This window comes from Eretmochelys imbricata, chromosome 5, assembly GCF_965152235.1.
Source record: "Eretmochelys imbricata isolate rEreImb1 chromosome 5, rEreImb1.hap1, whole genome shotgun sequence".
Lineage (NCBI taxonomy): Eukaryota > Metazoa > Chordata > Testudines > Cheloniidae > Eretmochelys > Eretmochelys imbricata.
The window spans coordinates 102,361,304-102,382,969 of record NC_135576.1 but is presented as its reverse complement, the minus strand read 5'-3'; the positions used below and the strand labels follow the sequence as shown (position 1 = coordinate 102,382,969).

Sequence of the window (21,666 nt, the reverse complement as noted above, 5' to 3'; positions counted from 1 at the left end):
TTTACAGAAACAGGATCCAAACATTCATGAAAACACCCTTTCTCCACAAGATATTTCCTCAGTGAATGAATTCAGAGTGTCTCTCCCCACTCTCTGATATACTGAAACAGTCTTTTGTCTCTGGCAGATTCCCTATCTATCGAAACATTCCTTTTCGTTTTGTTTTTTTAACACTTCTAGCTGGTTTTGATTGTTTCTGGTTGTCTCTGATGCCTTTCCATTGGTAGTCTTGGGGTGGAGTAAGGCTAGACAATTAGTCTTGCATTACACCACCAGCTAACCAAAGAGTGGTAAGAACTCCAATGGGTCATCACCAAAAAATATTATTCCATGGCGACTAATTTTTACTGCAAGACCATAAAGCATATTTTCAATATAGTTACATTATTCCTTAAATATTACCTGTACATACATCTTGCAATGATAATGAGTCTTCACAAGTTATGAGTTTTCTCTAGATACTTCACTTTATGGATAAATACCCTGAAAGACATGTGTTTGGTGTAGTGAGTTTGTCAGGTATGAGATGAGAGTTGTTTGCAAAGAAAAGGGGGCCCTTTGCAAAATGTCCTCTGTGTCACATAGTCCTATGGACTTCAATCATGAACCATCTAGCCCAGTGTCCTTTGATTTCAGTGGGGCTACTCATGTGTTTAAGTGTTTTGCTGGATCAAGGCCAGGGTTCTTAGTCATTTGCAAGATAGAATCCTGTGTGTCTGAATATAAACGTGTGTAATTTGAGCCTCAGTTTTGTGTGTGAAAACTGCAATTGTGCAAAACAGTTAGCTAGGTATCTAAGTCCTTAATCAGCAGAACACTTAAGCATATTCTTAAATATGGTTGTTAAAATTAAGCATGTGCTTAAGTGTTTTGCTGAACTGGGACCCAAATTATCCCATTAGTGTGATATCTTTAACCACCTGATTTGCATCCACAAATGCTGCTTCTGTTCACAGATCTGTTTGTGTGTGTGTATATGTGAACATTCATAAAAATGTAAGTGGAAAAATACTCTGGAAAAACTTGGACTTGTACAATTAAAAGGCTGCCTTTGAAAATTTGGCCCTATGCTTTATTAGGACATTAAAAACAATCTGAATCTATAAGATTTACATCTTGATCCACCTTTGCAAAGATTGCAATTATTTTTTATGAAATTAGCACAGTAGAGCACTCTTACAGTATTTTTTTCTAGTGAGTCCCATGCTGTGTAGTAAAGAAAAAACCCTCTGCAATCTGTTCTGCTGTATTGCTGATCTTTAGAATGTCAACTGGCATCTCTTTAATGTCTTGTATGTGTCTGAATATTGCTTGGCTGCTGTGTTTTTGGTTTTCAGCACCTTTTTAATCAACAGACTGAAGAGCTGGCAGAATGGGATAGTGGTGCTCATCCTGGTGTTGACTTCCACTCAGCCCCTGCTTTTCACTCCAGGCTGACTTCCTTGACTTGCTCAGCATTCACTCCCTTTCATGGCTAGTTTATCTAGTATGAAGACAGCTGACCCTATTGTAAACTTCTGCTTTTGAAGGGGCAGGCTTTCTTATTATAATTCTGAGTCATCATTTAGCTTTGTCCTCTCTCTTTGATTGCCTGTATATTGCTCACACTTTGCTGATCATAATCAATATTTTTTCATATAGTTAAATATTGTGAACAGTCCTGTCATCATATATTATTTACTACAATGTAAAATATTTTTATTTATGTATTTTTAACAGGCTTAATCACTATGGATAACATACTTTCCTTAGCCTGATGTCATTGATACCTGTGGATTTGTATAACACATTTTGATCATTGCAACTACTTGACAATGAATGGGAGGTCATGCAGTATGAACCACCGGACCTCAGGTACTCCCCATGGTCCCGGGATGATCAACGGACAGCAAATTCCGCCTATAAGAGTTCATGCAGGAACACCCTGCCCATCTTCAAATAGCAGCACCCCAAGGCCAGCTATTGGAAACTTGTCTACCAGCCTCCATTTAAAGATGCCCCTTGGAGGAGGGGTAGCTCCTCAGAGCAACATCACTGAAAGTACCATCCACCTCCCTGCTTTAAGTCCCAGGAGACAAGTGGTTACAAATGGGAAGCCTTTATTCCAAGTCCCACAGCCTCCAGGGCTGCCAGCACCACAGTCTTTAAAACCAAAGCAGCAGGAGTTTGGGAACATCTTCTGCCCAAGCACAATTAAAGGTAGGAGCAATTTTTCTAATTATGATCCTTCCTTTGCTGCTATCTCATGCTTAACAGTATTGGCTAAAAATGTAAATCGTTCATAGTTTGATTATTACCCCAGGATTTGCAACATCTAGTGATTGCCCAGAATTGTTGTATGGTGCAGTGGGGAATTTTATTTGCTTTTGTGGCAGAGCTGTGCAAGTGGTACAGGAAAAATTCTGTAGTGGATGTAAGAGCACAACTGCTCATTGATGGAAGCAGCAGTGTTGTCGATGTTTTTGAAGTGAGTGTACTGCACAGTATGTAAAACTCTTTAGATACTTTGAAGGGCTACTGGCCACTGAGCACCCTTCAACCATGACTTACTGATTGGGAACCATTGTATGCGTCATCCTAACTAGTGATGCAAACCTCACAAGGTGTGGAGTTCAGTTCTATTTGGATAGGCATTTGCAACTTCAGAGGCTTATCTGAACTACATGAAGCTCTGGAGCCTGCAAAACAAGGCTTGAACTGGGGGGTTTGTTTCAGGTTGGAAATAGTGATCACCATTTTAGGTATTTTGGCACCTTCCCTTCCTGTCCTGGAAGTTGAGAGAATTCCAGATTGAATGAAAGAAAAAAGTTACACTTTTCCAAACATCAGGAAAAGTTTTTGGGTTGAGAGGGGGTGGGGTGGGGTATCCTATTTATTCCAAGTGGGTTGCTTCAGCTGTCTCTTGCTTTTCACAACTTTACTCTAAGTATGTGGCTGCAGTATTTGAGGCTTTTCTTGACTATAATGAATATGCCATGTCTACATCTGCTCATAACAGGCATATTGGGCATACTGGATTTTTTGGAAAACTTTCCCTGTTCTTTTACAGTAAGGGATAAAGTGGGTTGAAAAGTCAGGATCTTTTCTTTGGCATGGAAGGAAAAGCAGAAAATTTTGGGCTACCCAGGAATCATAGAGAACTTAGAATCATAGAATCTCAGGGTTGGAAGGGACCTCAGGAGGTCATCTAGTCCAACCCCCTGCTCAAAGTAGGACCAAGCCCCAATTTTTGCCCCAAATCCCTAAATGGCCCCCTTGAGGATTGAACTCACAACCCTGGGTTTAACAGGCCAATGCTCACACCACTGAGCTATCCCTCTCCCCTACCAATTTTTGCCCCAGATCCCTAAATGGCCCCTTCAAGGATTGAACTCACAACCCTGGGTTTAGCAGGCCAATGCTCAAACCACTGAGCTATGTGAATTGCTTTTAATAAAATTATATAGGTATTGGTGCTGAAGTCAAGAAAAGAAAATGGTAACAATCTACATTAAAAGATGCTTGCTCAAGATACTAGTAGTTCTATAAAGGATACATTTCTATTCTGTAACTATGTTGAAAAAGTTCAAAAGGAAATGTTGTTCAAAATGGTACTCACCTTCTGTCCTATTAAGAGTAATGTTTTGTAATGCATTTGTGTATTGTAAGACTCCATAACATACAGTGTTTTTTTTTTCTTATTCTCTGGATAAGAAAGGCAAGTCTGAACAGGCATTATTGTATGTCTCTTACTTTAGTTAAGTATTACCTTACTTCATTTGTGGCACTGATTGCATAACATGGCTACAAGTACAGTGTTAAAGCATCTAATAAAGAAATATTGGACATCATGGGATTTTTCAGTACATAAAAATATTACAAAATAGACAGAATTTATTGTTAGATATGTGTGTATTTAACAGCACTTTGTGAACCATCAGTTTCACTGTTTTGTTTTTTTTTTAAATCTACCCAGGCTCTGCAAAAGGATATTCACTAGAAACAGCATCAGCAAAGCTGAAAGTGACACTTAAGAGGCAGCAGGCAGGAGTGGGCTGAGAGAAAAGGGATTCGGGCAGAAGGGAAGAGAAGTGGGTCTGGGCCTGTTTGGTATTGCTTTGAGGCCTGCCTAAAAGACCCTTTGAAATATCAACAGGGAGTAGAAAAGTCTTATTATTAAAATAAATAATAATTACCAAAACTCCAGGATATATTCTTTAAAGGGAGTTCTCTCGGGAAAGTAAATTTTAAAAATGTACCATTTTCACATAATCAAGTTGACCTCATCCCTTTAAAGTGTAGTTATGCTCAGAAAAATGACTCTGTATAAATGGGATGCCATTACGTAACATATCTGCTCCCTATGTCTCTTTCAGTTGATTGCTGTTTACTTTTCTGGCAAAAATAAATATTTTCTATATTTTTACTCCTCTTATCCCTACATTTACATAGTCAACAGTTATGTGAAAATAACCTGGATGATGTTCTGGCCTGTACATCAGCTGCAGAACTGTTAACTAAGTTGCAGACTCTTTGTGAATGGTAATAATGCAAGAACCAAAAATAAACAAGCGTGACTTTTATATCCCATGGTGAGATTGTAACACTGGAACTTAGAAAAAAACCTTTCAATTTGGAAATGTCATAAAGTTGATCTTGAAATCATTGTGTGACCATAATCCTGAAACCCACAATGCTGTTTTTAGAGTTACTTCTCAGCATATAACCATACTGCAAGATTAGCCAATAATTGGCGACAGAATGCTGTGCCCTCTATTTGAGGAGGAATTACCTCAACAGCTAACTGTAACATAGTAGGATTTTCAGGGTAAAATCTTAGTAGAAAACTTCTATTTGGGAATAGGGAAACTATTTTTATGCTTCAGTTCTGCCCCTTATGTTGTGTGTTAATTTCACATTCTGCATGTAAACTCCTGTCTAGAAACCTCTGTATCAGAAATGTAATTAATGCCCTTACATCTACTCTGTAACCTTCTTGGAGAAGGAGCTATCTTTATTCTATTGGTAAAGCATCATATTTGCCTATGGCACTGTTTGTGGATGTTCAAAATGCTGCTGCAAAGATCATTCTCCTGGAACATCTCTATGTTCATCTCACCCCCTTCCTTGCAGCCCTCCATGGGCTGCCTCTTCTCCATTGCAACAAGCACAAACTACTTGTCTGCGCTCTTGAGGTCTATAGCCCCAACCCACCTATTGTCTCTTAGTATTGAGATATTAACTGTCATTCCACTAATGATGCCAGTCTTGACTGCCTGTTTTTATAATATTCGTACAAGCACCTCCATGCTTTCACCCATACTTCCCCTAATGCATGGGGGGAGCTCATTGTAAATACTGAAAAAGACACTTCATTATCCTCCTTCAAATCCCTCTTTAAAACTATGCTTTTCAGTGATGCCTCCAAAAATCTTGATAATGGTTAGGCAGCTGATTTGCTGTGACCACTGTTGTCATGCTGGACAGTGTCAACTCATTGGGCATGGCTAAACTTGCAGATGTAGAGTGCTTTGAGTTAAACCTGGCTTCAGAGAGTGCAGCAGGGAAAGCGCTGCAGTCTGTCCACACTGACAGCTGCAAGCACAGTGGCGTGGTCACATTTGAGGCACTTGCAGAGGCATTGGGAGTGGTGCATTATGGGCAGCTATCCCACACTGCACCTCTACCCATCTTGGTGCTGTGGCTTGTGGGAAGGGGGCAGAGAGGGGTGGGGCATTTTGGGTCCTGTCCCAACACCCTGTGATGCATCGGTTCGCATCCCAGCAATCCTTGTGCTTCTGTCCAATTTGGTGCTATCTTTCAACGTTTCTTGTACTGCGCGCTCTGTCTTCCCTTTCTGTCTGTGGGAATGGAGCCCGAACTGCTGAGGAGTATGCTGACGAGTCTCGCCAGCACGTCCCATTTGGCAGTCGAGTTATTCCTTATGATCCAAAGTAACAGTGAGGGCTCCGATGATGATATAGACTCGAGTAACGCATATGACACAAGTTTGCTTGTGGCATTCACAGACATGCTCACCACCATGGAACGCCACTTTTGGGCTCAGGAAACAAGCACTGAGTGGCGGGTCACATCGTCATGCAAGTCTGGGATGACGAGCAGTGGCTGCAGAACTTTCAGATGAGAAAAGCCACTTTCAAGGGACTGTGTGAGGAGCTCACCCTCACCCTGCGGCGCAAGGACACGAGATTGAGAGCTGCCCTGATGGTGGAGAAGCAGGTGGCTATTGCAATTTGGAAGCTGGCAACTTGAGACAGCTACCGATCGGTCGCTAACCAGTTTGGAGTAGGAAAGTCGACCATTGGAATCATGTTGATGCAAGTTTGCAGAGCCATTAATTGCATCCTGCTCAGAAGAACCATGACTCTGGGTAAAGTGCATGACATTGTGGATGGCTTTGCACAAATGGGTTTTCCTAACTGCAGAGGGGCGATAGATGGCACACATATTCCAATTCTGGCACCAGCCTACCTAGCCTCCGAGTACATTAATCGGAAGGGGTATTTTTCTATGGTTCTCCAGGTGCTTGTGGTTCACCATGGGTGTTTCATTGACATGAACGCAGGCTGGCCCAGAAAGGTGCATGACGCACACATCTTTCAGAACACTGGCCTGTTCAGGGAAGCTGCAAGCCAGGACTTTTTTTCCCAGACCAGAAGATCACCATAGGGGAAATCAAAATGTCCATTGTGATCCTTCGAGATCCCATTTACCCTTTAATGCCGTGGCTCAGGAAACCCCACACAGGGAGCCTTGACAGCAGCAGGGAGCAGTTCAACAACAGGCTGAGCCAGTGCAGAATGACCGTAGTGTGTGTTTTTGGCCATTTAAAGGGCTGCTGGTGCTCTCTGTATGGGAACCTGGACCTGGCCGATGACAGCATCCCTGCGGTTATATGGGCATGCTGTACCCTCCATAACATTTGTGAAGGGAAGGGTGAACGATTCACTCAGGCATGGAACTTGGAGGCTCAACACCTGGAGGCTGAATTTGAACAGCCAGAGAGCAGGGCTATTAGAGGGGCCCAGTGCGGGGCTGCAAGGATTAGGGATGCCTTGAGGGAGCAATTCGAGGCTGAAAGCCACCAGTAATGTCTGGTGCCCTGCACGGGAGTGAAGTGCAGTGGTTCCAATGTTAGTAGGAATCTGTGTTTGCTGCGCTGACTTGCAGTGCCTGGGCTAAGGTATCTGGGCTAAGTTTCCTGGGCTAAGGTATCTTTTACTTTATGCAATAATGTTTTCAAAGCCAAAAAATTCATTTATTGAAAAGAAACACAACTGCTTGGGAAACAGAAAGGGCAAGGAGGTGGGGTGGGGAATGGTACAATCACAGATTTGTGAACGGTCCTGTTATCATACTCAGCCTTCCTGTCTGGAGTGCTGTGCAATGAGTGCTGCACTTCAGGATGGCTATACTGCATGGTGATGGGGGTTGAGTGCAGTGGGTAAGGGTCGTAGTTTTCAGGGCTGGGTGGAGAAGCTACAGGTGTTGGAGGCAGCTGATGGCGATAAGAACCTGGATGTTGGGAAAAGTGTGTTGGAGGTGACATGGGGGCACAAGGGAAAGCGTTCTAGGACAAGGGCTGCCGGGGGGGGGAGGCGGGGCGGGGCGGCAGCTTGGTAGTGCTCCACCTGCATGGCTACAAACACCTGGATAGAGTCCGCTTGGCGCTCCATTATGCTTATCAGCTGATCCGTGCTTTGCTGCCGGAGCACCGTGCTTTTGTGCCGCCGCTCCTCATTCTGCTGGCGGATCCTCCTGTCACTGTTTTGCCACTCCTGCACTTTTTGATTTTCATTACTTGAATGCTGCATTACTTCATGCAACATGTCTTCCTTGCTTCTACATGGCCTCTTTCTGATTCTTTGGAGTCTTTTGGCTGGTGATAACACAGACGGCTGAGATCTCAAGGCTGCATCTGTAAAGGCAAAATGGAACACTTAACAGAGGCAGCATTGCTCATACCAGACAGCGCAATGGTTCCCCCATACTTAAGAGCAAGAACAGTCTACACATAATTTGCCCATCCCAAAGCAAGAGCACATAACCCACGGAGCCCCAAAATGGTGAGTAAGCACAGGGTCAAGCGTGACTGACCATTTCACAGCTTTACTGTCCTCTGGGTTTCTGTGCCTTGGGGAGAGCCAACAGCAGCAGGGGGCCCCTCTACTGAACACTGTCCCCACATTTTCCACAGGAGTTCATCCTGGAAGATATCTCACTGCTGAGGGTGACCTGGGAAGCAAGGGAGGGTCTTCTAATACAATGTGGCTTCTGCCCTGGCCCATATGCAGCTTGCCTGTGTGCAGCAATGGTCCCCCCACCCCTCACGGCACAGTGGCACGGACAAGTTAGCCTTATTGGGACAAGGACCACAGTGGTTCTCCCAAGAAACCTGCCCAAGCGCATTGCCCAAGTTCTGGATGAGACCTTTGAAAAGATCACTGAGGCCAATTACCGCGATGTGAGAGAGCAATCAGCGCCCTATTCCGCATCTAGGTATGCATGCAGCCCTAACCCTCCTTGCCCCAAGAGCCCGCACCGAATAACTTCCTTCCCAAAATAAGAGCTGCTTACTGGGAACCTTCTCTGGTGTTTGTCCTTCCCCAAGCACCAGCCGCCACAACTGGCTACCTTCCTCCTGGCTTGAGAACAGCTCCTGGCTGTATGTATCTAGGGATACCAGGGTGTCTCCCTCCTCCTCAGCATCCTTGCTCCCATTTTCCTCCTCCTCCTGCCTTGTTGAACTGGGCTCTGAAGTGTCCATGGTTGTACTCGGAGTGGAGATGGGGTCACCCCCAAGTATCACGTCCAGCTCTTTGTAGAAACGGCAGGTTGCAGGGGCAGCACTGAAGCGTCTGTTTGCCTTGCAGGCTTTGCAGTAGGCATTCCGCAGCTCCTTTACTTTAACCCTGCACTGTAGTGCGTCCCGGTCATGGCCCCTTTCCATCATGTTCCTTGATATCTGCCCGAAGGTACTGTAATTCCTGCAGCTGGAGCGCAGTTGGGACTGGACAGCTTCCTCCTCCCAAACACTGATGAGGTCCAGCACCTTGCCATTGCTGCATACTGGGGATCTCCTGGCGCATGGGGGCATGGTCACCTGGAAAGATTCGCTGAGAGCACTCCATGCCTGGCTGAGCAAACAGGAAGGGGATTTTCAAAATTCCCAGAGAATTTAAAGGGCGGGTCTGACGGTTGGTCACCTGAGGGCAGGGCAGTGGAGTTCAAAGTGATGACCAGAGTGGCTAGAACAGGCATTGTGGGAAACTTCTGGAGGCAGATCACAGTGCACTAACAGAGCTGGGGTCCACACTGGCGCCGTGGCGCTCCAGCTGGGGCGCACAAAATGTTATTCCCCCTCGCCGAGGTGGAGTACCAGGAGCACTGTAGCTGCGGAGTCAGAGCGCTCTATGTGCCTTGCCAGTGTGGACGGGTAGTGAGCTAGTGCACCTGGGGCTCCTTTTAATGTGCTCTAACTCTCAAGTGTAGCCAAGCCCATTGTTTCCTTGTGCTCCCCACTTCTGTTTTATTTATCCACCTTTTGTCTGTAGTCTTGCAAACTCTTCAGGGTAGGAACTGCCTCTTTGTTGCATGTTTGTATGATAGTAGCTCCTAAAGGTGCATGTTAGGGTCTGAACCAAAGCCCATGGACTTCAGTGGGCTTTGGATAAAGCCCGTAGTGTTTTTATTGTAGTGACAGTTTTTGAACTAGAAGGACATATACACATAGTTTATCACCAGCCCAATTCAAAGCACCATCAAGACACTAATAAAATAACTCAGAAGGGACACAAAGAATGTGGTCATACCACTACTGCTCTGAATAGCCTCACGGTTTTCTTTGGTCTGACAATTTTTATAATTTTTTGTCAGAGAATTTTATTAGAGTCGAATGAGTTTGAAGAATAAAGTGAAATAAAGGTCTATTCCGGGCAGGATTTTCCAAAGGGTTCAGCTTTCAGGGCTATCTCTAATGCCACTGAATGGTAAAACTCCCATTGACTAATAAAAACAGAGTTAGGCCAACACTGAGTGTTTTTGAAAATGCTCCCCAATGAACTTGGTTAGATGATGAGAAACAGGATATTGAATATCAAAATATTCAAAACAGTGAGGGGATTTAATTTATGCATCTTCTATTAGAATTAACCGCTGGCCAGCTTTGAAAATCTCAACTAGAAACTTAATTTTTGTTGTTAACTTGGGCAAACCCAGGGCCTGCCCCACTGAAGACAATGATGAAACTGCCCCTTATCTTAATGGAAGCACAGTACTGAGCCCTCTGTCTTTAAACTCCAACAGCATCTTACTTTTACTAATAAATGGGTGATGTAGTCATGGCTAAGACTTTCAGCAGCTCTGAAAACCAAGAGTCACTCCCAGCTCACTGAAAGCAGCATTTAGGGCACAAACAGTGCTTCATTGTGGGACAAACAAGTAAAAGAACTAGTTGTACACTGCTGCTAGAGGGAGTTCAATTTCCATAAGTTCCATGCTTGGAACCTCCTGTTCTTGGAGTCTCACTGGGCTTACAGTCGTCAGAATGAGGTTGTACGTAAGCCCTATTTTGGCCTGGTAAACGGACCTGTGACTTTAAGGGGATAGTCTCATCTTTTCATGTTCCAAGCAACAATCCCACAAGTACTCAAACTCAACAATGCCTCAATAAAATTATTGAGAAGATGTGCAGGTGAGACAGAAATCTTCTTAATCATGAATTTGCACATTGATGCACTCAGATATCACATGGTACAAAAAATCGCTCTGAAAATGATGAGTATTTAAAGAAAGCGTCTATGACTTTGCAGTTTTTCCTGCAATGCTGGTGAAAACTTTGCCGATTACAAACTTAGGGCTGGATTTTCCAGTCCAGTCAGGCCAGCACAAAGTGGCCTTAAAGCAGCAAAAGATGGCTAATGGAGAATTCCCCCCAGGCAGGGAAGCTCTTTGCTGGCATACAGTTGATGTTCTGCTGCGACACCATCCTCCCCTCCTACGCCCAGTTTCAGAGGAAAGGGGGGGTGCACAAGGGGCATGGCATGGGCAGGACCAGAAGGGGAGGGAAGGTATCAGAGTGGTGGTCTAATCTACTACATCCAATCCTCTAGGGATCTTAGGCCAGTGATATAAGTTTGAGCTGCCCTGTGCAGCAATACCTTGCACAAGTGCGGAGAATGTCTGAATCAGGGAGTTGCAACCAGGTTCTTGTGGCCACCACATTGAATGTAGTGGAGAATCAGTGCTTTGGAATCAAATCTGGCCTTCAATCACACCAAAAAAAACTCTGTAGAAATCAATGTAGTTGAAGTACTGGGAGGTAACTGAAGCTTGAATCTGGCCTTTAGAGTGAGACTTTGGAAATATTTGACGTACGTTATAAAAAATCATCCAAGTACACTTGTTAGTAAAACTACCAAACGGGAGCCATTTAAAAACAAACAAACAAAAAAACCCTCCTTCTCTAGTGTACATAGAACAAGTTGTGCTTTAATTTACACAGCCACATAACCTCCAGCAAAGGTCTCTTCCATCTCTGATTCCTGTGATTCCAACAAGTTCTAAGCTTGACACATCTGACAGCTGTGGGTTTGATTTCTGTTGTAGTTTTGCTGAAAACAGTGTGCAATAAAGTGGGACATGCTTGATATGAGATCATGAAGGGATTGTTTACATGAACGATTAGACCACGACAAGTTAGGATGCGAATCTGCCCCATACTAGCCTGCTGTGGTCTAACTGGCTCTGTTCTTTCTGCTGACTCATGGTAACAGTTCATGAGGGTACTTTGATCTAGTCTGTCACAATTCAGGGCAACTGCATCTATATTTCCCCTCAGTGGTTCAGCAAGGGCAGCCATTCTCAGGCTTTTGGCTCCCCGGCTGTTGCCTTTCTTGTGTGCAGACCTTCTCTCTCCTCAGATTGGATTATCTCCAGGTTGAACGGTTCCCTGCCTTTACTGTGTTATTCCCAACAAAAGACAGGCTTCCTAAACAGGCTTGCTTTTCAGAGACTAGTAAGAGAGATAACTAACAGTTATAAGTTATCACATGGCATTTCCTATACGAGCAGTACAGAGACAACATATTAAAAACAATGAAAGCATGTACACACATACTAATAAGCTCACCAGAGATCACCCCAACTTTAACATGGGCTCTGGCAGGTGATTAGTCATTCAAACCCCACCAAAGGGGTCTCTTCTGAGGTCACAAGTTTACAGCTGATAGCCGAAGGAATTACATTAGCACCCAAAGTTACATACAATCTCAAAATACTACATAAACAATTGCATTTTTAATACAATGGACCCCAAAGTTATTACATCTAATTCAGTACGGTTTAACTTAATTCCATCAGGTTTATCCAGGATATTGTCATTCTGTGACCAGCTCATAACACTCGAACGAACTGTTAATATGTGTCAGCAAAGGGCACGTGAACAGTTAGACTGTGGCAGGCTGTTGTGGGATAGATTTACACCCTAGTTTACTGCAGACTAATTGTTCATGCAGACAAGCCCTAAGACTCTTCCACACTGTAAAAAAAAAAAAAAAAGAAAGAAAGAAAGAAAAAAAAATTGTCAATCATGCCAAGGTTTTTGGACAAGCTGTGGAAAAAGGAGCAGCTCTCAAACTGTTAAGTTGTGTGAGAACTGTGAACTTGGTCAGCAAGGATCATTTGCCCCTAGCTGTCAACAAAGGCTTGTTTTACCAGGAACAATAACCGCACAGGTTTGAGAGGAGTGTTATGTGCAAAAGTATTAATCAGTAAGCAGCTTGAGCCACATTCAAAATCTTTTACAGCGTTATTTTGCTCTTTAGTACTGTTGTTTTTATGTGTGTGTTGGCACAATCTGAAAAAGAAGTTCATCAGTATGCTGTAGAGCTCCTTACACGGAAAGCTTAATGCTGTCTTACTTTTTTTCCAGTTATTCTCTTTAATCAGTTTTCAACAGTTTATAAGCCTGATTATTGACAATGTTTAAGCAGCAGTGAAGTGATTAAATGATACCGACCCTAGTTTGTATCCACATACTTCAGCAGACTTGACATGGTTAAAAAAACAAAACAAGACTTGATCACAAGGAGATCACAAATGGGGACTTCTGGCAATTGGCTGGGAGATGCATTTGAAGACAACAGAAAGAGGCCTGGGTGAATTCTTCAACCAGATTTGGTTTTTGCCAAAAGAACACAATTTAGTGCATGAAACTCCCAGAACTTAATTACAACAACACATACAATAGTATTTGTATGGATTGGTAAAGATGCTGGAAAAAATATAAGGTGAGGGAAAAATTCACTCTGGGGCTTGGCATACTGCAGATAGAGTATATTTGAGGTATATTTTCCCTGATTTCCATTTAAGCTCTGCTAGGTACATTATTGTTGCAAGAGGTTCCTTTGGCAGAGGATGTTTCAGAATGCAATTTGTTTAGCATTTGTCATGCTTCAAATGTAATTCAACTATTAAGCCTCCTTAAGCATAAAATATGTATTTGATGTGCAGTTTTTCAAGTATACTGTCACACAATACCCATGTGAATCCCAGGAGTCATTTATGAGGAGTCTAAAAGAAATGATCTCAAGCATGAACTTCTGGTTCTTTTTGTTGTTGTTTGTTTTAAATTAAAGAAAATGTGAACAGACAAGGAAACTAGCAAACACACAGACACTCATCCAAAAGGCCCCAGGCAACTTATAGACGTCCCTCAAGAATATTAGGCCTTGTGCCCAAATGGATCTACTTTTATATTGGAACTCTAAAATCCCTCAAGAGTATTAGGCATAATTCCAGCACTTATCCATTCTATGTTAGAATTTAATTTAACTCCTGTTATATTCAATCCCTCACCTTTTTTTCCAGTGCTTTGTAGGTTATGGCAATTAGGGTTGGGTTTTTTTTAGATAAATCACATGTATCCCAAATAAAGCATAACAGAAAAGTCCAATCAAACAATACACATATCTGCAAACTTCTGAGGCCAAATTCTCCTCTGTTACACTGGTGCAACCAACTGAAGGCAGAGGGTGTTGTTCAGCACTGTTCTATGCCACTTTGTGGTTCACCCTATGGGCAGGTTACAGCAGTGAAAAGTACCTGAGGACTCTGATCTGCAGGAGGCCTGCAGCTGGCTAATGAGGCCCCCAAAGTTGGCATTACTGGCTATGGCAGAGGCATGAGCAGGCTCCAAGGGGCAATGATATGCTGATTCAACAAATTCTATAGGTAGCTCTCAGTGGTGGGGTTCTTAAAGAGCACTGGTTGTAAATTAGCAATGCCCTCCCCAGTATAATCTCTGGAGAATGATGACAATGCAGATGCCAGCTGCTCTCTCCTGGGGCAGCAGCTCTCACTGGTGCAGGGATGTGGATGGGTGTGTGTGCATTTTACATCCCTCTACACTACAAAGGGTGACTCAAGCTCACTGGATTTACACTAGTGTGACAGAGAGGAAAAATTGGCTCCTTAACTTTAAACTTTTTTTAAAACCCAGATAAAAACACACCAAACAAAAACTAACAAACAAAACGCTCAACCTACTATTTATGTTGTTTCATTAGCCTTATTTGAGAATCTGCACATTAGCAAGAGATTTTCAGTTCTGCTTTTTCTCCAATAGGTGGCAACACCAATGTCTGTGTTCATACAGGAGGTACAAGGTACACATTTTAATTGCCCTTCCATTGGCTGAAATTTAGAACTTGTGTATCAGCAAATTCTTGAAATCACTATAATATCTACCTAGAAAGTAGCAAGGTCTAATGTAGAGGGCACCAGACAAGGACTCCAATGTGTGTCCTATTCCCTGCTCTGCTAGAGGCTTGCTGTGTAACCTGTGTAAGTAACTTAACATCTCCGTGCCTCAGTTTCCTCATTTACCAATTGGGGATAATATGACTCCTACACATTTTAAAAGCACTTTGAGATCTTTGGATGAAAAACATTCTATTAACACAAAGTATTAAGTACATTTCAGGGCTGCATTTTCACAGGAAAGGGAAATAGGTGTACATGCTACTGCTGAGGGCATCCTCTGGCAAATAATTAAAAATTCTGTGCCAAAAAAATAAAAATTCTGCACACAATATTTTAAAATTCTGCAAATTTTATTTGTAAAATAAATGTGGAGGCTCCAGCATGGCATTGGGGAGCACAGGCCACTGGCTGCACAGAGATGGGAGATCACTGTGCAGCTCCCTCCGGGCCATGGACTCAGCGGTGAGGGTGCACCCAACCCTGACACAGCTCAAGGACCAGGCCTGCCCTAGAAACACCCCAGGGCCTTGCCCATCTGTGCCAGGTGCACCAGGTGTGGGCAGGCAGGCTCAGCAAGGCAGGATCCAAGTGTGGAGGGGCTTAGTATGGGGGGATCCAGGTGTGGGTTGAGTGTTTTTTGTGTGGGGCAATGTGGGTGCAGGCGGTTCAGTGGGGGATCTGGGTGCGGGGAGATCTGGATGCACAGGATCTTGTTGGGGAGGTTCTGGGTGCAACAGTAATGGGACTCGGGGGGGCAGGTGAAGATGGATGGGGCTCACTGGGGGGGGCTGGTTATGGGGGGGATAGAGCTCAGCAGGGGGGTCTGGGTGTGGGGGTTCAGATACTGGGGAAGTGGGGCTCAGTGGGGTGGGGATCCAGGTGCGGGTGGCTCATTGGGGTGGTCCAGGTGCAGAGGGAGTGGGGCTCAGCAGGGAGGTTCTGAGCATGGGTGGTGAGGCTTGGTGGGAGGGTCTGGGTATGAGGGGATCTGGATGCATGGGGGTTGGGCAGATGGGGGAGCAGCTCCCCTGTACAGGGATCCCTCCCCCTGCAGCTGAGGAGCGATGGGTGCAGGAAGCAGGAGTGTGTGGGGTGGGGACGGGGGGGGAGACTTTGTAGATCTTCCTGCAGCTGGGGAAAAATCTGGAGGTGGGTCTGACCCAGCCCTGGATGCTGTGCAGGGGAAGAGGAAGTCCTGTCCTCCCTAACCCAGTGAGGACTAGCAGCTGAGCCCAGCACAGGGTAGGAGTCACTCACCAGGTCTTCCCCAGTTCTGCCTCTTGTCCCACAGTGATTTACCTCTCTACAGGCTGCCCTAGGCCCCTGAAACATACTGCTGGGAAGGGTCATGTAATCGCTCTTGTAGTTTCCCTTTGCTTCCCCGTCAGAAAGTCATTTTTCTGCGGGGAAGCAAAGAAATCTTCAGGAGACACAAATTCTGTGCATGTGCAGTGGCGCATAATTCCCCCAGGAGTAACATGCAAAAAATGCATAATTAGGCATGTGTGTATTCCAACTGAGTAACTGAGTGTCCACTAGGCAATTTTGTGCACAGTTACCCAGGCATGTGTGCAAATGCAGGTTTTTGGAAGCCACTATTGTACACACTTGTATTGTGCCTTCCTTGGACAATTTCAATTTATTTAGCTGTATTATACCATGTTCTTCACCATCGTATCTCAGTGCTTTATTTGGTCCTCATTGTCACTACCATGTTTGGAGAAGACAGAGGGAAGAAATCCCAGGTTTCCCAGCTATTGCCTTTGCTTCAGCTGCTCTTAATAGGAAGTAAAGAGGAGCCATTTCTGCTACAGCTGCTCTGTGCTTGGAGTGCAAATATGGCCTTCCAGAGCTCTCATGTATGTGAAATCATTCAGATTGTAGCAGTGCAAATGAGAACAAAATTTGGTCCAAAAATATGGGCAGTCCTGATAGACTAAGAGGTACATTCTCTATTCAGTATATGCCCGCTCCCGCTCCAGTTGAATTTGCTAGGGAGCCATGGACTTCAATGGGGTCAGGGTCAGGGTCTTGTGACTCATTTTTAAAACACCATGTTGAAATATTTGGGATTCTGTTTGCCTTGGATAATAACTGTCTTGTGAGATTTCCGGTGTGCCCTCTTTCTTAGTGCACTGGATAGTGCAAGCATGGCCTTTCTCATGGTATGTTAGCACCTACATTTCTGGACCATGTGGCTTTTACCCTCTCTAGGGGTTGCACCTAAAGTCCCATCCCAGCTGTATATGCTGTTTGGAGTTGTATATGCCATAATCTACAAAGCACCCTATTTTCAAAATGAACTAGAATGGTATGCTTTCTACTGCAATTAGTACCTTTCTATGTTTTGTTTTAATGAGCAAGCTTTTTTTAAGCACTTAAAAGAAAACATACACCTTCTCAGTGATAGTACAGATACCAGCAAGGCAGTGAGGTCTAGTGGATTGGCTACTGGGACCTGGTATGAAAATCTGGCCCCACTGAAGTCCATGACAAAACTCCCATTGACTTCAGTGATGCCTGGATTTCATCCTTGGTTTCTGTTGCTGGACTCCCTACTGACTTGCTGTGTGCCCTTCAGCAAGTCGTTTTACCTCTTTGTGCCTCCACAAACACCCACCTCTGCCCCTGTGTTTTAAAGTCTTCTCGAAGAGAACCAAACCTTTTGCTTCTGTTCTGAGTAGTTCTACATCACTATAGAGAAAACTTCATCTGTTGACCGTGGAACTAAATCTGTTTCTTTGTCCTGATCACTTCCATAATCTGATTTTACTCAGTGACTGAAGAAAATATGTAGGCTCTTTGGGGCAGCATATCATTTACTAATGATGGTACAGTTCCTAGCACAATGGGCTTTGACTTCAGTTATGGCCTGTAGACTGTAGTGTTATATAAATAATATGGTGATGGGTGTGATGCAAATGCTTATAGTAAATTAAATCAGAAGCTTATTTTATTTTGTACAATGAGCAAAAGTTTTACAACTGCTGTAAAAAATTAAGGTTTCAAATACAAAGTTATGTTCTGGTTAGCGTATTCCCTTAACTGTGCTGAAAAATGAATTGCAGGAGCAAAACGCATTTGATATATTTTATCTCCATTGTTGTATTTGTTGGACAAATACAATGATGACAAAAAATGTTCTCAAGTTTTGACACTTTTATGTGCAAAATTGCTAGCATGTGATGAAACTGTGATACTTCTCTGCGATGGCATTTTTAAGGCGTCTAAGTTTTGATTCGCCCTCTCCTACCCCTGGACCATGGGCAAGACTGCTCCAGATGATGTCCTTGTTGCCCACTTTGCCTTTGACCATATTTTACAGTAATATTGCAAATCCTCTTTTCTTTACTGAAGTGAAGTCCAGATATTCCTAAAGAGGACAAATGTGTGAGGCCGTCATTTATTCAATCAATATGCAACATATATTGGTGCATATACTTAGAAAATTAGCCTCTGCATATGCATAGGCAACGATTAAAAGTACAGTACACGGTGATCTGTACAATGAAGTGGAGTGGAGTCGGGACATATACATGAAAGTTACAGATTTTTCCTTGAGGAACTTGGAAACCTTCAAAAAGCTAATATGCAGCTCCAGTTTGTACTAACCCTTAAGCCCCACTCATCTAGGTCCACTGTGTTTTGTATGAAATTATGTGGAAAGATGAGCTACCATTTATTTTCTCCTCTTTGCTGTCAGGAATAAAGACAGATTCACATAAAATCTACCTATTTATTTCTGCTTCTCATGCCACGATATAGTCCAGGACCTTCAAGACAGCAAACTTGCCTGGATAGTTGTTTTCCTAACAATAAAAGTTGTGAACACTGCTTCTTTTCTACTGATTTCATATCTGTGTTCTTGCCAGCAAACAAAATCTCTGGTTCATTGTAAATTAACTTAATGCACAAAAATGCCAGGAGGAAGAGGTACAACGTGGGTGGGGTAATATCTTTTAATGGACAACTTCTGTTGGTGAGAGAGGCAAACTTTTGAGCTTATACAGAGCTCTTCTTCTATGTAAGCTCAAAAGTTTGTCTCTCTCACCAACAGAAGTTATCCATTAAAAGATATTACCCCACCCATCTTGTCTCTCTAGTAGCCTGGGACCAGCATGGCTATGACAACACTGTACAGGAGGAAGAAGTCTTTGTTTATCAAAATGTAAGTAAGGGAGTTATGACGCTCTTATCCTCATCCTTTGTATCTGTTATAAACAACAGTGTATTTGAAGGAAAAGAGACAATGGCAGGAGTCCAGCTGGTGTTTGTGAAGATAGACACTTCTATGCTCACGGTCATAATAATCATTTGCAGTGCTTAGGGAAGACAGAACCATTGTATCTTACTGCTATTTGGTTAACTGATAGACATAACCCCCCCCGACCCTCCCAGCACTGCCATCTTCATTGATTGTCCTATAGGCCCAAAAGATTGCACTGCAGGCTCAGATAAGATAAAATTTAGGGAGAAATATTCAAAATTCTGGTCATACGTTTCAATTATAAAAAATGCCCATGCACATAAGTAACAAGTTTGCATAAGCATACGGAAAGTACTTGAATGTGAAAAGATATTTATATACTGTCCGTATATGCACTCTCAATCAACTGCGTACTTGTGCAACACATGCAATCAGCTTGTTTATACATGCAAACAGCTGTGTGGCTGTGCATATACATTTTTTTGTGGGTGAACCATAGACCTCAAGTTTTGAAAAATTCTCCTTTACTGTTTAGACCCAATCACGGAACAGACATATAGGAAGGCACTCCCTATCTCCAAAATTATAGTGTAAAAAGATAGGACTTCATCATCAATGGAACCACTGAAAGAGTAAGGTATGACTCATTGTGACTAAGGATGATGGAATCCAGCTCATAGAGTGCCCGATAACCAAACACACACCTGGGTAGCTGTTTGTTTAATTAATTGAACCTCAACTAAGGAGTGTCACTAAAACAGTCAGGTACATTAGCTTTCTTTTAGACAAGTAGGTTAATCACATGTAATGTTTGTCAATTTCAAACATTTATAGTGTGCAGTGAATAGAAACCTATTGTGGTACTCTTGTTTATTTCCTTAAAGCTAAATGATACACATCCAAGAGAGAAAATAATTTCTAAGACACCCAATTAGTGATGCTTTTTCCAGTGTCCTAACTGTCCAAATACTGGTTCTGCTTCAACACACAACCTAGTTCATGACAAAAGTTAAATGGAACAAATCCCAACACAGAATTGGGAAATTGCTCCTGTAAGAAATTTTTCTCTCTGATCATCTTGTCATAAAGGCTTTCAAAAGTGCCTTTTTTTGTGAAAAGGCAGCAGTGGTAAAATTGACCCATATTCTGTTTCAGGCTATTAGTGTGTCAAATGGTTAGGCCAAGCAGGGATGGATTTTCTGCAAATTGAGGAGAAAAGAGTCTTTAAACACTGATTTCCTCTATTGTGCTATATCTGTTGGAGTGACCAGACAGAATCTGAATTGGGATCTTTATCGTAAGAGAAAGCTTTCACTTCCTCTAGCTAGAGTAGCCGTTCTTAGCAACTGGAAGTTTATGACCCAAATGCATGTTGTGTCATAAGGAGCCACACACCAGCTCAGAGCTTCAACATCCCGGGCGCACTACAACTCACTTAGAGGCCAGGGCAGGAGGCGGTACGAGTATCTTGCTGTTTAACCTCTCCTTCCTTGTTGCTGTGGTCGCTCTTTGCCCCTTCCCTTTCCCCCCCTCCACCTAACGCAGATGGGCTTATAATTCCCCCCATTCCCACACTTTGAGGTGCTGTGGACTTGCCTTCTCTAGGCCTCCGAGCAGCATCTTCCAATTTCCAGATCCAAGTACTGTGCAACTCAGCAGTACACCCAGCTCACCATCAGCACCAGCTCCCTCCCCATACCTCTTTCGATCTAGATGCCACAAAATCGCTGAAAATTTTCCCTGCAACTCATACTATCACAGTGAATTACAAATGTCAATTAGAAATAAAGGCTGCAACATTCTAAATCAGTCCCACAAATACAAAGTGAAAATAATAAAACATACAGGCTTAAATTAGAAATGTAGCACAATAGAATTCCATGTTTTTTTGTCGAAGTCTCAGGAACTTTTCATTTCCTCCCTGACATTTTTTCCTCATATTGAGACTATCAGGAAATGCATATCCTCCTTTTCTTCCTGATCCTAAAAGATACACTGCTGGGGCTAAATTCTGCTTTTGGAGGCAACCTCCTGGTTACAAGAATTGCACGACAGTAATTTTAAAAAGAAATTGGCCCCTGAATGGATTAAAACACTAAATGAACTAAAACTAATACATCCAGAGAGCCGAATTGATCACAGATTAATTTTTCCATTAATTTGAGTGGCTTTGCCTAGATTCAGGAAAGTGGAAGTAGAATTCTTCCATCGACCTAGCTACAGCTACAGTGGGGGGGTTAGGTCGACCTAACTGCGTCACACAAGGTGGGAAACATAGTCCTGAACGGTATAGCTTGGTCCTAAGTTTTAGCTGTAGGCCTAAATTACCACTGATTTTACACTAGCAAGAAAGGAGCAACAATTCCATAGTGTAAACTACAACTTTGTTTATGCACAAGCTTGAGACAAAAGCCATATTTTATTTTATATTTATTCTATGTGGAACAATGAATTTTTAAAATAGCTTTTAAGATGACACACAAAGTATCTACAGGGTGAGATTTCCAAAAACACTCAACATTGGGCTAACTCTGCTCCCACTGAAGTTAATATTTTTAACACTGACTTCAGTAGGTGCAGAGTCAGGCCTACTCTGAGTGCTTTGAAAAGTCCACCCATGCAACTTTACAATATACATTTTTCAAGGTAAACCTTTTCTGTAGACTACGGGTAAGATTTTCAGAAGCCTCTAGGTG

The 21,666-nt window shown here is 43.1% G+C and overlaps 1 protein-coding gene across 1 annotated transcript in view; it reads left to right on the top strand.

Annotated features, from left to right (window-relative positions):
* The first annotated feature begins 1,814 nt into the window (after nt 1-1,814).
* The window catches only part of GLIS3 (GLIS family zinc finger 3), a 247,866-nt gene continuing 228,014 nt past the window's right edge, over nt 1,815-21,666 (top strand). Inside the window, exon 1 of the mRNA XM_077816424.1 lies at nt 1,815-2,199. Coding sequence (XP_077672550.1) covers nt 1,815-2,199 — 385 coding nt within the window. The remainder of the gene's footprint in view (nt 2,200-21,666) is intronic.